A 15,296-nucleotide genomic window follows, 5' to 3' on the forward strand; every position below is an offset into this window, starting at 1 on the left:
AATCAGCAATCTGGAAGCAAAAATATTTTAAAAAGAGATATTTATGTTAGCATTAGATTCTTTCACATAATTTATTGATTGAGATTCCAGAAATTAAGTACCTAAGTGACGGAAATCTATCTTTTAAGAATGGATTGAATAATACTTATAGTCTTCTATCTGAGTGTATTTATTTATTTATTTGTTTTGCTTTCATGAACTCATGCACGATGAAGCCAGTATATAGGGGAAATCATTAAACTGCTCCTTAATTTGGAGATTAGGTTACTTCCATTCTCAGGAAAAGAAGGAAACTAGTAAAAAAAAAAAATCAATATAAAATGGATGAACTTAGTCATCTGCAGAATTTCAACCTTAAGATATTTCTGTAAATATCATCTAATGCTAAATTGCTAATGGAGATGAAACACTCAGATTCAATTAAAATGTTTGTATAGAAATCTCATAATTAGACTCTAAAATAACTGCAGTATGATAAATTTTGTGGTACATAAAGTCAGATTCTAACATAACAGTAATCCAGCTTGCATGAAAAAAATACAGGAAGAGTTTGGAGCAAGAATTATCAGTGTTTATGCAGCACCATCCAGGAGACACTCCCCTGGAAGGCACAGTTCTTCTTGTTATTAGAGATAATCATTTATTTTTCACTTATTAGACTGCCCCAAAGTCTATATTATATACCCTGCCTATAGACTTACCTCAACTTTTAATCTGTGCTCCATAAATAATGACTTATTTGCAAACTAAGTTTCCCAGGAAACTTCTTGACAGTTAAAAAGTATTGGCATCAAAGTCTGATCATTAAGAAGGTGGACGCTGAAGTCAGACAGACCACTTGGATTCAAATCCTTGTTTTCTCACTTCTGAGCTTTGTGACCTTCAGCAAATCACATAATCTCACATCTATAAAAATGGGATATTACAGCTCGCATCTCACAGGATCATGATGAGGTCTGATTATATCCCAAGAATACAAAGGGATTCCCCACTGTATATGGATTTTTGAAAGTAAAAGTTAATTATGCAAATGAAAATAAGATTGATATTCATCAACCATTGTTAATAGTTCATTGTTGGTCTCTAGCAAATGTTTCAAAATTACAAAAGGTTAAAAGTGACCTCATGAAAACAAACTTAATAATTTCTGGAGACAATAGTGCAGTCTGAAAACATAGACTAGCCAGTTCTAGAAAGCCATGGAAGATTTAAATATGTGGTTTTCAGAATCATCCCCTGGAAGGTGAACTGCAAACAGCAGCAAGTGAGTGTAAGAGCAGTCAACATCACAAGTCACAGGGAAGCCATATGAATGTGCAATGTGTAAGGAGCCACTGGCTTCTTCAGCCACGAAGCTGGAGTGACCCACTGACAACAGTCAGTGGGAATACAAATTGGATATAAATGACTGTAACTTGTGTAACACTCCATTCCCTCAACCACAAACAGAATGCACTACACAGAAAACTGTCAAGGATCTCCTGATGTTCATGGGCTTTTGATATTGTTCATATTTCCAGGTATACACTTTAAATAACTGACTTGCCAAATTGCCAATGGCTGGGGCTGAGGGGGAGGGAAAACAGAAGCACTAGCTAAAGCTTGTTAAAGCTTTACACTACCTTATGTTGACGTGTAAAGTGGAACAGAGGTCTTAGATATAAGAGATGAGAGAAAAATTGAAAAAAAATGGGGGTTTAATTTATTTTACAGTTTTACAAATGATAAAACAGTAACACCCAATTGCTATACATAAACAAAAGGGAAACAGTGTTGAACAGAATGAACTTGACAGAATAAACCTCATCTTTCAATTCCACAAATGATGTAAGAAATACTCAGTAGCAATTATCCTGTGCAGCAATACTATCTCTGTAAACTCTTTTTTTTCCCCCCTGCTATATACATTTGAAACACTTGTGCTTTTGCCTACACAAAGAAACAGTATTTATTAAAAAGTGCTACTTAAATGGGGAGACACAGAGTCTGGAGCCACAATCTGAAAACTGCAATTCAAATACATTGCCAGCTTGAAGACTTTTTTTTAATTTTTTTTTTTTAAAGATTTGGATACACTAGACCCTTATTGTAACTCTAGGTATGAACAATGTAGAATTCAGTTATAAATAGATCCCTTTAAAGCAGGTTAGCAACTGAAGTTTCAAAAGAACTTCTTTATTCTAAAGTGGTCTTATCTCCAGAGTGCTTCACAGTGCAGGCCCCGAAGACATTAGCATAACACAAATCTAGTGTGTGTATATTACAGACTAAGTGTGTATACACACAGACACACATATATAACATTGTATATATGCATCACACATGTCTATTTGTACTATGCAGATATATCTATAACACATATATAATAAAATATCTATTTCTAGGTGGGCTTTATTTGGATTTTCTTCCATCAAATAGGAACAATAACTCTCGCTCCATCTGTCAAATGTTGGTATATTGATGTCTGATGGGGAAACCCTCAAACTTGTAGAGGTAACAACTAACTATACATAACTCTTCCTACACCCCTTCCACAACTATGTGTACTCCAACAATAACCACATGAAAACAATTTTTTTATGAACCAAATACCACACTGTGTGCATTATGACTAACTGGCTCAATTAGAAATAAATTACTTTGTTCACCCTTTTCCTGTGTAGTAGCTTAATAACTAGTTGGTATGTACACTACCTATAGCATTATTTAAATAAATTGTTTCTGTAAGCATATACATAGAAATTCCCATTAGCAACTGATATATATTTCATATGATATACAATACACAAAGACATTTGAATGCCCAGCACCTTCTTTCAGACAGAAAAACTTCCACAGTCATTTCATCAGTCCTGTGGGCTGAATCATTAGATTTGCCCAGAGAAGTCTGTTACTGATTTATTATTTTTATTCCAGCAACTTAATTTTAAGTATAGAACAGGCTGGGTAATAATGATGAAAATGCTTCCATGGCCTCTTCATGTCAACAGCACAGTAACAACCATGTTCTCTAAAGGACAGGAATATTTCACAATCAGCTGCCTGAGCATTGCCAGGTACAGGTTTAAATCGTGAAAAGGAAATAAAATATTAAAGAAGTGAATGTATGATAGTCTCAAAAGAAAAAAGACCCCAGATATTTCAAGTATGTGTAATTTGATTTCATCATCATCCCTTTTGCCCTCTGATGGGTTAAATCTCAATTCTTTTTCTTATTCTTGCTGTTAGCCTTCAGTGATTTCCTTGCCCTATCCCCGCAAGAAGGCCACAGTGGATCGCGAAGGGGAAGGGGAGATGGAAAGGTATACAACAGGGAATGAATTGGTCTTGTACAGTTTGTCTTCTTTGAACACTAAATGCCTTTAATTGAATTCATTCTTGAGTATTGAAAGTTCCCTGAGATGAACAAAAGTAGTCTCAGTCGATACTGAAGCCCTTTTTATATGCTGAGCATTTTCAGAACTGGGCACTGTATTTAGAGAACACAAAGCATAGGGTAACAAAGCAATGTGAAGCTAAAAAGGCACTACTCAATGCATCTATGAGATAAACAATGCACAGAACAGTGAATATCTGGGATGCTTTTGCTGTGGGCTTAAAATTGTTTAAACACATTTGTTGAAAATGCAGTAAAAATGGCAAGGTACCTTGCTGCTGCTTTTTAAGACATACTTTTAATGAGTTCTGACATGTATTTTATCTACAAGAATTTACTTGTGACTTCAAAATTTTTATTGAATTCAAATTAAAGGCTACTCAAACAACTTGTCTTCAAATAGTCCAAATTAAGTAATTACCTACTTTTGGTTCATTGGGTAAATCAGACTTTTCAACTTTACATTCAAAATATGTATCTAGTACTTTAAAAACTTCCAAGAGGTAAGAGGTTCAATGATAAAAGTACATCATATTCTATCCATTTTAAGCTATGTGTCTTTATGGATTCTATTTTATGGATTCTATTTTGTTTTCTTAGAGACACAAATTCTCAGCAAATATAATCTTCTGTATCTCAAGGTTCTATAATATTTTTAAAAAAGAATACCACATATTATTAATATATTGAGAACTGTAGTACTGTGAATATCCTTTTTCTTGATAACATATATATACATATTCTTTATGCTATTCATTCTTTTTCAGACGGTCTTCCCTAAGAAACAAAACATACATATTCCTCATGCTATTTCTTCTTTTTTCAGGCTGCCTTCCCTAAGAAACAAGAAGTAATCTATGTTGTTTCAGATCAAGAGTAGAAATGGGAACGCAGTATTTCTGCTTTCTAAAGAAACAATTTACCATCAGAATTACCTACCAGCATAGTAATTACCAGAAATTGGCCTATTGGTCAATTCTGTTATGTGTTAAAATGTTTAAAAATCACTTTATAAACAATTTCATGTGTTTCTCTGAAAACACATTAATGTGATAATGTGAATAAATTTAACTATAGAAAAAATATTGGTCAATTTAATTAATCTGAAGTGTAAAATACTGATGTACAGTTTCATTGTTAAACCTCTTAAAATTAATCATCTCCGTGATGAAAACAATACTCTATTAATCATATTATTTCTGCACTAAGAAAATTTAACAATAATCTAGAGAGCATGCCAATCTTTCCATCTGAATAACAAGGGGGATATCAAAGAAAAGTCGCATTTCAGCCCCATCAAACATTTATTCTAATGGGCAAAATGCTTCCAAAAAATCATTATGAAGTGTAAAAGCTGTGGAAACTTCCTTCAAATAAAAATAAAGTTTGAATTTGGAAAATTTAAAATACCTAGAGACAACTTTCTCTTTAGTAGCATAATAATATATTAATATGTTATTTTCATGAAAGGAAAATGGTTTGTTTTGTAGATACATCAGTATAATCTTTGGTACCAAAAGAACATTTTTTTCCTGCTAATTTTACCATCTCAAATGACAGAGTTTATCTTTCCTTTAGAATGGCTCAAAATTACTGAGTGATACAGGTTATCTGGTACCTTCTACACCGTTGGGAAAAAACCTGGAGGTTTAGAGCTGTGCAAAATAAAACTTTTTTTTACAAAGTCATTGTGTGATAACCCTTTAAAAATATAAGAACTTTAAAAATGATCACTTGAGGGTTATTTATCTCATTCATTTTTATCTCAGAAGGATTTTTGAAGCACCCCAATACCCAAACCAAAAGAGATTCCAGAAGGCAAACGGAACAGAAACAAAAACATAAAGTTCATGATCGGACTCAGAATCCTGACTGAAGGCATTTACTTGAGTTATTTAATCTTATGGATTTCACTGCTCAAACTGTTTCCATCTTGATTTCTGCTGACAGGATGGTTCAGTTTCCCCAAAGGCTGAGTTGTGTTCCTGGATTCCTCTTCTCATGTGCTTGGCATTGCAGTGGCAGCCCAACAGTGATGAACATTTTTGCTTCATTAACTAGTGACAAGTGCATTGTTGGATCTTGTAAACACTACTGATTATACATTCAAACTGTGTTCTTAGTGGAAGTGGCACTTACTAGGACCCTTGAAGTCAAAATACTTAATTTTCAGAGCACTTTGCAGGTATTTCATCAGTTGGTAGTGCATTTCTCATGAACGTCCTTTATCACCTTTCAGATAAGTGGTGGATGCTGAAACCCAGTCTTGTTTTGGATCCTGTTTTCAAATCTTAGGAAGCATCTTCAGAAAAGAAGTGCATATTCAGTCTGTTTGTATGTTTCAGATGTACTTTATTGCTTTATGCACTTTCCTGTTGTCAGTTTCAGAGCTCCTCTATTATGTAGCACATTTAATGTTTTGAATTCTAATGGCATTCTATGAGGGCTTGCATTGGAAAAGTACCTGTATTTTAAGTCATCATAGTAATGATATTTGACAGCTTTTCCATTCAGATCCTTAGGGAATGGCCAGAATCCGTACAGGTGAATTTCATCACAGAATCTCGTGGCTAGGGTATACATGAGCAGACCTGTGCTGGGTCTTTTGATGGGAACTTTGTTTGTCAGCCAGTAACTGGGGAAAAAAACATACACACAAGAAAAGAATTTAGAGAAACGTTCAACATACCCTATAGCAAGTACACTGTGTATAATCAAAGTAAATGAAGTTTGAAAAGTAACTGTATGAATGACATTCAAAAGACTGCTGAAGAAATAATATATTTCTTAAGCATTTAGAAAGTTGAATGCATTTATTTTATCTTTCTTATCCTTTATTTTCTTGCTTATTTTGAGGTCATATGAATAGCCAAGGGACCTGGAATGTGGGTAAATATTACTGTGGAATCTTGTATTCAAAAATAACTAGAACAAAACATTTATATAACCTACAGAGTAGAATCTTCTCAGAAAGGGTTAAATATGACTGCAAAAGGAACAGTAATTGGGCAGCGATTAAGTAATTTTCCTAGAAAAAGAAGATTTGAAACTATGCCTATAGGTTTTCAAAATCTTTAATTTTTCAATTAAAAATCCAAACAAGGGCTTCCCTGGTGGCGCAGTGGTTGAGAGTCCGCCTGCTGATGCAGGGGACGCGGGTTCGTGCCCTGGTCTGGGGAGATCCCACATGCCGCGGAGCAGCTGGGCCCGTGAGCCATGGCCGCTGAGCCTACGCGTCCGGAGCCTGTGCTCCGTAATGGGAGAGGCCACAGCAGTGAGAGGCCCGTGTACCGCAAAAAAAATTAAAAAAATAAAAAAAAAATTGTTGTTTCTAGATAAAAATCCAAACAAATAAATGCTTTGCATGTATTATACTAACTGACTTATTCAACTCCAATTTCTAAGTCACATTTTACAAAAGCTAATTAAGAATATTGCCTCAACCCACAGAACAACGTAACACAAATAACAAATATTTGTAAATAGTTCACCACTTATGCCATTTAAAATTTTGTTAGATAAGCAAACATATTTCAGTGCTGATAAGTATTTTATACTATTCATTAAAAAAGGCAATAGGGGCCTCCCTGGTGGCGCAGTGGTTGAGAGTCCGCCTGCCGATGCAGGGGATACGGGTTCGTGCCCCGGTCTGGGAGGATCCCATATGCCGCGGAGCGGCTGGGCCTGTGAGCCATGGCCGCTGAGCCTGTGCATCCGGAGCCTGTGCTCCGCAACGGGAGAGGCCACAACAGTGAGAGGCCCGCATACCGCAAAAAAAAAAAAAAAAAAAAAAGGCAATAGGGCTTCCCTGGTGGCGCAGTGGTTGAGAGTCCGCCTGCCGATGCAGGGGACGCGGGTTCGTGCCCCGGTCCAGGAAGGTCCCACATGCTGCAGAGCGGCTGGGCCAGTGAGCCGTGGCCGCTGGGCCTGCGCGTCCGGAGCCTGTGCTCCGCAACGGGAGGGGCCGCAACAGTGAGAGGCCCGCGTACCACAAAAAAAAAAAAAAAAAAAAAAAAGGCAATAAAATACTCCAAAATGTTTGATCCACCACTGTTGCCAGACTTTCTTCACCTAAAAAACATGCACACTCAAAAGTTAATCATTACCTCTGGCAGGGAAGGAGGTGCCAATACTTCTTGGCACATTCATTATCTTATGTGGAATCAGCTAAAAGTTAAGAAAGAGCGTGGATTTTCTCTGACATTCAAAGTTGTATAGTTATAAATAAAGTTAATAAATTGTTTTTTTTATTTTTGTTTTTATTATCTCCTATTCAGGGAAATATATACCTGGTGATCCAAATATGAGGGGAAGATTGTTCAATTCTGGCCGTTGCTGTGCTTAAATATTTGCCTCTGATTTTACATAATATTATTTTCTTTTTCTTTAAAAAAATAATTTATGAAGCTTTCCAGGCTGGATCAAATACATGTAGACTACTGAATATGAAAAAAGCCCAATTTTGTTTTATTTCGTTTGGTTAAAGAAATATTGGTTAAAGAAATATTCAAACCTCACTACAAACATCCAAAAAAGGGAAAAATATACTTAACCATTATTATTCCTGTTTTTTTTTTCCTTCTTTTTCACCCTTCCTTTGAACCAGGTTTGACCTTTCACATTTTTAATTTTTCCTGTTGGGTGAAGGCCATGTGCTGAATGTTGTGAGCAATGTGAAATGCATTACGAGCCTTTTGTTATCACAAGTGTTTTGAGAAAGCATATTCTCAGTAAAGAGGATTCATAAGGAATTGTTAGAGAAGAACATCTAAGAATTTTCTCATAACCCAAAGGTATGAGCAAAAGCCATAGTATGTATATTGTTTACATCTTGAAGAAATCACAGACATAGATTTCATGCAAGGAGAACAGTAAAACCACAGTCTGAAGGCTTTGAAGAAACTTTGAAACAGCCTGAAGCTCTCTCAGCTCTGAGAAAGCAGGTGTTCTTAACATGAAATGGTTATTATAGGAAAGTTTGGTGAGCATGATTTGTGTGTGGTTACAAATGCTAGCTGAGGCAGTTGGTTAGATTAAAAAAGTGCATTTATTTATAAATTTTTAAAGTGACTGAAGCAAATCCATACTCAGTCAAAAAAATGATTATTTCCATCAGGGAATGTCAATTATTGGAAATAGTTTGGTAGTATGAAGGTCATGCTGAATTATCTTATTTCTAAAGCGGGGAAAAATAGCTAGGAGAATATAATGTAATGCTATATCATTTGTATGGTACTCCAAGGTCACATTATATGTAATTACAAGATCACATTATAAATAAGCTTTGTGATGTTTGGCTTATAACAGTTTGAATAATTTCAAAGAAAAATAAACTACCGATTTGTCAGGACGTTTTTGGAGAAACAATGCAAAACAAATGGCTCTTATTGATTTCTAAAAAGAAATCAGAGGGAAATAGGCCTTAACAAATGGCATCAATATTTAACAGATAAATTGAAATAAAGCCTTAAAGCAGGTCAAGAACTACCGTCATAAGTAGTAACTTTCTGTGAAATTAAAAAAACATAAGGAGAGAGGAGCTTCAAGATGGCGGAAGAGTAAGACACAGAGATCACCTTCCTCTCCACAGATACATCAAAAATACATCTACATGTGGAACAACTCCTACAGAACACCTACTGAACGCTGGCAGAAGACCTCAGACCTCCCAAAAGGCAAGAAACTCCCCACGTACCTGGGTAGGGCAAAAGAAAAAAGAAAAAACAGAGACAAAAGAATAGGGACGGGACCCGTACCAGTGGGAGGGAGCTGTGAAGGAGGAAAGGTTTCCACACACTAGAAGCCCCTTCATGGGCGGAGACAGCGGGGAGACGAAGGGGGTAAGATTCGGAGCCACGGAGGCGAGCGCAGCAGCAGGGGTGCGGAGGGCAAAGCGGAGAGATTCCCGCACAGAGGATCGGTGCCGACTGGCACTCACCAGCCCAAGGGGCTTGTCGGCTCACCCGCCAGGGCGGGCAGGGCTGGGAGCTGAGGGTCCAGCTTCAGAGGTCTGATCGCAGGGAGAGGACTGGGGTTGGCGGCGTGAACACAGCCTGAAGGGGTTAGTGCGCCACAGATAGCCGGGAGGGAGTCTGGGAAAGGTCTGGAACTGCCGAAGAGGCAAGAGACTTTTTCTTGGTGCGTGAGGAGAGGGGATTAAGAGTGCAGCTTGAAGGAGTTCCAGAGACGGGTGCGAGCCACGGCTGTCAGCACGGACCCCAGAAACGGGCATGAGTCGCTAAGGCTGCTGCTGCTGCCACCAAGAAGACTGTGTGCGAGCACAGGTCACTCTCCACACCTCCCTTCCGGGGAGCCTGTGCAGCCCGCCACTGCCAGGGTCCCGTGATCCAGGGACAACTTCCCCGGGAGAATACAGGGCGTGCCTCAGGCTGGTGCAACATCATGCCAGCCTCTGCCACCGCAGGCTCACCCCACATCCATACCCCTCCATTCCCCCAGCCTGAGTGAGCCAGAGCCCCTGAATCTGCTCCTTTAACACCGTCCTGTCTGAGAGAAGAACTGACACCCTCAGGCGGCCAACACACAGAGGCAGGGCCAAATCCAAATCCGGGGTTCACCCCAGGAGCTGTGTGAAAAAAGAAGAGAAAGGGAAATTTCTCTCAGCAGCCTCGGGAGCAGAGGATTAAATATCCACTATCAACTTGATGTACCCTGCATCTGTGGAATACCTGAATAGACAATGAATCATCCCAAACTGAGGAGGTGGACTTTGGGAGCAAAGATATATATATATTTTTCCCTTTTTCTCTTTTTGTGAGTGTGTATGTGTATGCTACTGTGTGTGATTTTGTCTTTATAGCTTTACTTTTACCATTTGTCCTAGGGTTCTGTCTGTCCGTTTTTTTGTTTAACTTTTAAAAATTTTTTATTAATAATTATTTTTTAGTTTAATGACTTTATTTTATTTTACTTTATTTTATTTTATCTTCTTTCTTTCTTTGTATTTTTTCTCCCTTTTAATCTGAGCCATGTGGATGAAAGGCTCTTGGTGCTCCAGCTAGGCACCAGGGCTGTGCCTCTGAGGTGGGAGAGCCAACTTCAGGACACTGGTCCACAAGAGACCTCCCAGCTCCACGTAATATCAATGGCAAAAATCTCCCAGATATCTCCATCTCAATGCCAAGACCGAGCTTCACTCAACGACCAACAAGCTACAGTGCTGGACACCCTACGCCAAACAAAAACAAAATTTAGCACCACCACTCAGCTTTACAACAAATGCTAAAGGAACTTTTCTAGGCAAGAAACACAAGAGAAGGAAAAGACCTACAAAAACAAACCCAAAACAATTAAGAAAATGGTAATAGGAACATACATATCAATAATTACCTTAAATGTAAATGGGTTAAATGCTCAAACCAAAAGACATAGACTGGCTGAATGGATACAAAAACAAGACCCGTATATATGCCGTCTACAAGAGACCCACTTCAGACCTAGGGAAACATACAGACTGAAAGTGAGGGGGTGGAAAAAGATATTCCATGCAAATGGAAATCAAAAGAAAGCTGGAGTAGCAATTCTCATATCAGACAAAATAGACTTTAAAATAAAGACTATTACAAGAGACACAGAAGGACACTAAATAATGATCAAGGGATTGATCCAAGAAGAAAATATAACAATTGTAAATATTTATGCACCCAACATAGAAGCACATCAATACATAAGGCAAATACTAACATCCATAAAAGGGGAGATTGACAGTAACACAATCATAGTAGGGGACTTGAACACCCCACTTTCACCAATGGACAGATCATCCAATATGAAAATAAATAAGGAAACACAAGCTTTAAATGATACATTAAACAAGATGAACTTAATTGATATTTAAAGGACATTCCATCCAAAAACAACAGAATACACATTCTTCTCAAGTGCTCATGACACATTCTCCAGGATAGATCATATCTTGGGTCACAAATCAAGCCTTGGTAAATTTAAGAAAATTGAAATCGTATCAAGTATCTTTTCTGACAACAATGCTATGAGACTAGATATCAATTACAGGAAAAAATCTGTAAAAAATACAAACACATGGAGGCTAAAAAATACACTACTTAATAACCCAGAGATCACTGAAGAAATCAAAGAGGAACTTAAAAAATACCTAGAAACAAATGAGAATGAAAACACGACGACCCAAAACCTTTGGGATGCAGCAAAAGCAGTTCTAAGAGGGAAGTTTATAGCAATACAATCCTATCTTAAGAAACAGTAAACATCTCAAATAAACAACCTAACCTTACACCTAAAGCAATTAGAGAAAGAAGAACAAAAAAACCCCAAAGTTAGCAGAAGGAAAGAAATCATAAAGATCAGATCAGAAATAAATGAAAAAGAAATGAAGGAAACGATAGCAAAGATCAATAAAACTAAAAGCTGGTTCTTTGAGAAGATAAACAAAATTGATAAACCATTAGCCAGACTCATCAAGAAAAAAAGGGAGAAGACTCAAATCAATAGAATTAGAAATGAAGAAGGAGGAGTAACAACTGACACTGCAGAAATACAAAGGATCATGAGAGATTACTACAGGTAACTCTATGCCCATAAAATGGAAAACCTGGAAGAAATGGACAAATTCTTAGAAATGCACAACCTTCCCAGATTGAACCAGGGATAGAAAGTATGAATAGACCAATCACAAGCACTGAAATTGAAACTGTGATTAAAAATCTTGCAACAAACAAAAGCCCAGGACCAGATGGATTCACAGGAGAATTCTATCAAATATTTCGAGAAGAGCTAACACCTATCCTTCTCAAACTCTTCCAAAATACAGCAGAGGGAGGAACACTGCCAAACTCATTCTATGAGGCCACGATCATCCTGATACCAAAACCCAACAAAGATGTCACAAAGAAAGAAAACTACAGGCCAATATCGCTGATGAACATAGATGCAAAAATCCTCAACAAAATACTAGCAAACAGGGCTTCCCTGGTGGCGCAGTGGTTGAGAGTCAGCCTGCCGATGCAGGGGACACGGGTTCGTGCCCCGGTCTAGGAAGATCCCACATGCCGCAGAGCGGCTGGGCCCGTGAGCCATGGCCGCTGAGCTTGCATGTCCAGAGCTTGTGCTCCGCAGCGGGAGAGGCCACAACAGTGAGAGGCCCATGTGCCGCAAAAAAAAAAAAAAAAAATACTAGCAAACAGAATCCAACAGCACATTAAAAAGATCATACACCATGATCAAGTGGGGTTTATTCCAGGAATGCAAGTATTCTTCAATATATGCAAATCAATCCATGTGATACACCATATTAACAAATTGAAGGAGAAAAAACATATGATCATCTCAATAGATGCAGAAAAAGCTTTCAAAAAATTCAACACCGATTTATGATAAAAACGCTCCAGAAAGCAGGCATACAGGGAACTTTCCTCAACATAATAAAGGCCACATATGACAAACCCACAGCCAACATTGTCCTCAATGGTAAAAAACTAAAACCATTTCCCCTAAGATCAGGAACAAGACAAGGTTGCCCGCTCTCACAAATATTATTCAACAAAGTTTTGGAAGTTTTAGCCACATCAATCATAGAAGAAAAAGAAATCCAAATCGGAAAAGAAGAAGTAAAGCTGTCATTGTTTGTGGATGACATGATACTATACATAGAGAATCCTAAAGATGTTACCAGAAAACTACTAGAGCTAATCAATGAATTTGGTAAAGTAGCAGGAAACAAAATTAATGCACAGAAATCTCTAGCATTCCTATAGGCTAATGATGAAAAATCTGAAAGTGAGATTAAGGAAACACTCCCATTTACCACTGCAACAAAAAGAATAAAATATCTAGGAATAAACTTACCTAAGGAGACAAAAGACCTTTATGCAGAAAATTATAAGACACTGATGAAAGAAATTAAAGATGATACAAATAGAAGGAGAAATATACCACATTCTTGGATTGGAAGAATCAACATTGTGATGACTCTACTACCCAAAGCAATCTACAGATTCAGTGCAATCTCTATCAAACTATCACTGGCATTTTTCACAGAACTAGAACAAAAAATTTCATAATTTGTATGGAAACACAAAAGACCCCGAATAGCCAAAGCAATGCTGAGAACGAAAAATGGAGCTGGAGGAATCAGGCTCCCTGACTTCAGACTATACTACAAAGCTACAGTAATCAAGACAGTATGGTACTGGCACAAAAACAGAAATATAGATGAATAGAACAGGATAGAAATCCCAGAGATAAACCCACTCACATATGGTCACCTTATCTTTGATAAAGGAGGCAAGAATATAGAGTAGGGGAAAGACAGCCTCTTCAATAAGTGGTGCTGGGAAAACTGGACAGGTACATGTAAAAGTATGAAATTAGAACACTCCCTAACACCATACACAAAAATAAACTCAAAATGGATTAAAGACCTAAATGTAAGGTCATACACTATCAAACTCTTAGAGGAAATCATAAGCAGAACACTCAATGACATAAATCACAGCAAGATCATTTTTGACCCACCTCCTAGTGAAATGGAAATGAAAACAAAAATAAACACATGGGACATAATGAAACTTCAAAGCTTTTGCACAGCAAAGGAAACCATAAACAAGACCAAAAGACAACCCTCAGAATGGGAGAAAATATTTGCAAATGAAGCAACTGACAAAGGATTAATCTCCAAAATTTATAAGCAGCTCATGCAGCTCAATATCAAAAAACAAACAACCCAATCCAAAAATGGGCAGAAGACCTAAATAGACATTTCTCCAAAAGAAGATATACAGATTGCCAACAAACACATGAAAGGATGTTCAACATCATTAATCATTAGAGAAATGCAAATCAAAACTACAATGAGATATCATCTCACACCAGTCAGAATGGCCATCATCAAAAAATCTACAAACAATAAATGCTGGAGAGGGTGTGGAGAAAAGGGAACTCTGTTGCACTGTTGGTGGGAATGTAAATTGATATAGCCACTATGGAGAACAGTATGGAGGTTCCTTAAAAACTACACATAGAACTACCATACGACCCAGCAATCCCACTACTGGGCATATACCCTGAGAAAACCATAATTCAAAAAGAGTCATGTACCAAAATGTTCATTGCAGCTCTATTTACAATAGCCTGGACATGGAAGCAGCCTAAGTGTCCATCGACAGATGAATCGATAAGGAAGATATGGCACATATATACAATGGAATATTACTCAGCCATAAAAAGAAATAAAATTGAGTTATTTGTAGTGAGGTGGATGGACCTAGATTCTGTCATACAGAGTGAAGTAAGTCAGAAAGAGAAAAACAAATACTGTATGCTAACACATATATATGGAATCTAAAAAAAAAAAAAGTTCATGAAGAACCTAGGGGCAAGACGGGAATAAAGACAACGACCTACTAGAGAATGGACCTGAGGATATGGGGAGGGGGAAGGGTAAGCTCTGACAAAGTGAGAGAGTGGCATGGACATATATACACTACCAAACGTAAAATAGATATCTAGTGGGAAGCAGCTGCATAGCACAGGCAGATCAGCTCGGTGCTTTGTGACCACCTAGATAGGTGGGATAGGGACGGTGGGAGGGAGGGTGGTGTAAGAGGGAGGAGATATGGGAACATATGTATATGTATAACTGATTCACTTTGTTATAAAGCAGAAACTAACACACCATTGTAAAGCAATTATACTCCAATAAAGATGTTAAAATTTTTTTTAAAAAATACAGAAACCCCCCCCAAAAAACCATAAGGAGGTAATCCAAATGCCATCAGTAAGAGTCTGCTATGTGCTTATATAACTTTAATGTCATGCTTGAAATAGTTTAGGCCAACTTAAACTATCAAGATTCAGTATTTCCCTAGGAACATAGTACAATTTTAAAGTATCTGAGAGTGTCCAGTTGTATACAAGCTGACAT

At 37.5% G+C, this 15,296-nt stretch overlaps 1 protein-coding gene across 1 annotated transcript in view; it reads right to left on the minus strand.

The window, feature by feature from the left end:
• Positions 1-1,679: 1,679 nt before the first annotated feature.
• The window catches only part of ST8SIA4 (ST8 alpha-N-acetyl-neuraminide alpha-2,8-sialyltransferase 4), a 100,067-nt gene continuing 86,450 nt past the window's right edge, over positions 1,680-15,296 (minus strand). The window contains exon 5 of the mRNA XM_081233941.1: positions 1,680-6,011. Within this exon, the coding sequence (XP_081090067.1) occupies positions 5,729-6,011 (283 nt within the window). The 3' untranslated portion in view covers positions 1,680-5,728. The remainder of the gene's footprint in view (positions 6,012-15,296) is intronic.

The sequence above is a fragment of the Mesoplodon bidens genome (assembly GCF_964165515.1).
Source record: "Mesoplodon bidens genome assembly, chromosome: 4".
In the NCBI taxonomy this organism is placed as follows: domain Eukaryota; kingdom Metazoa; phylum Chordata; class Mammalia; order Artiodactyla; family Ziphiidae; genus Mesoplodon; species Mesoplodon bidens.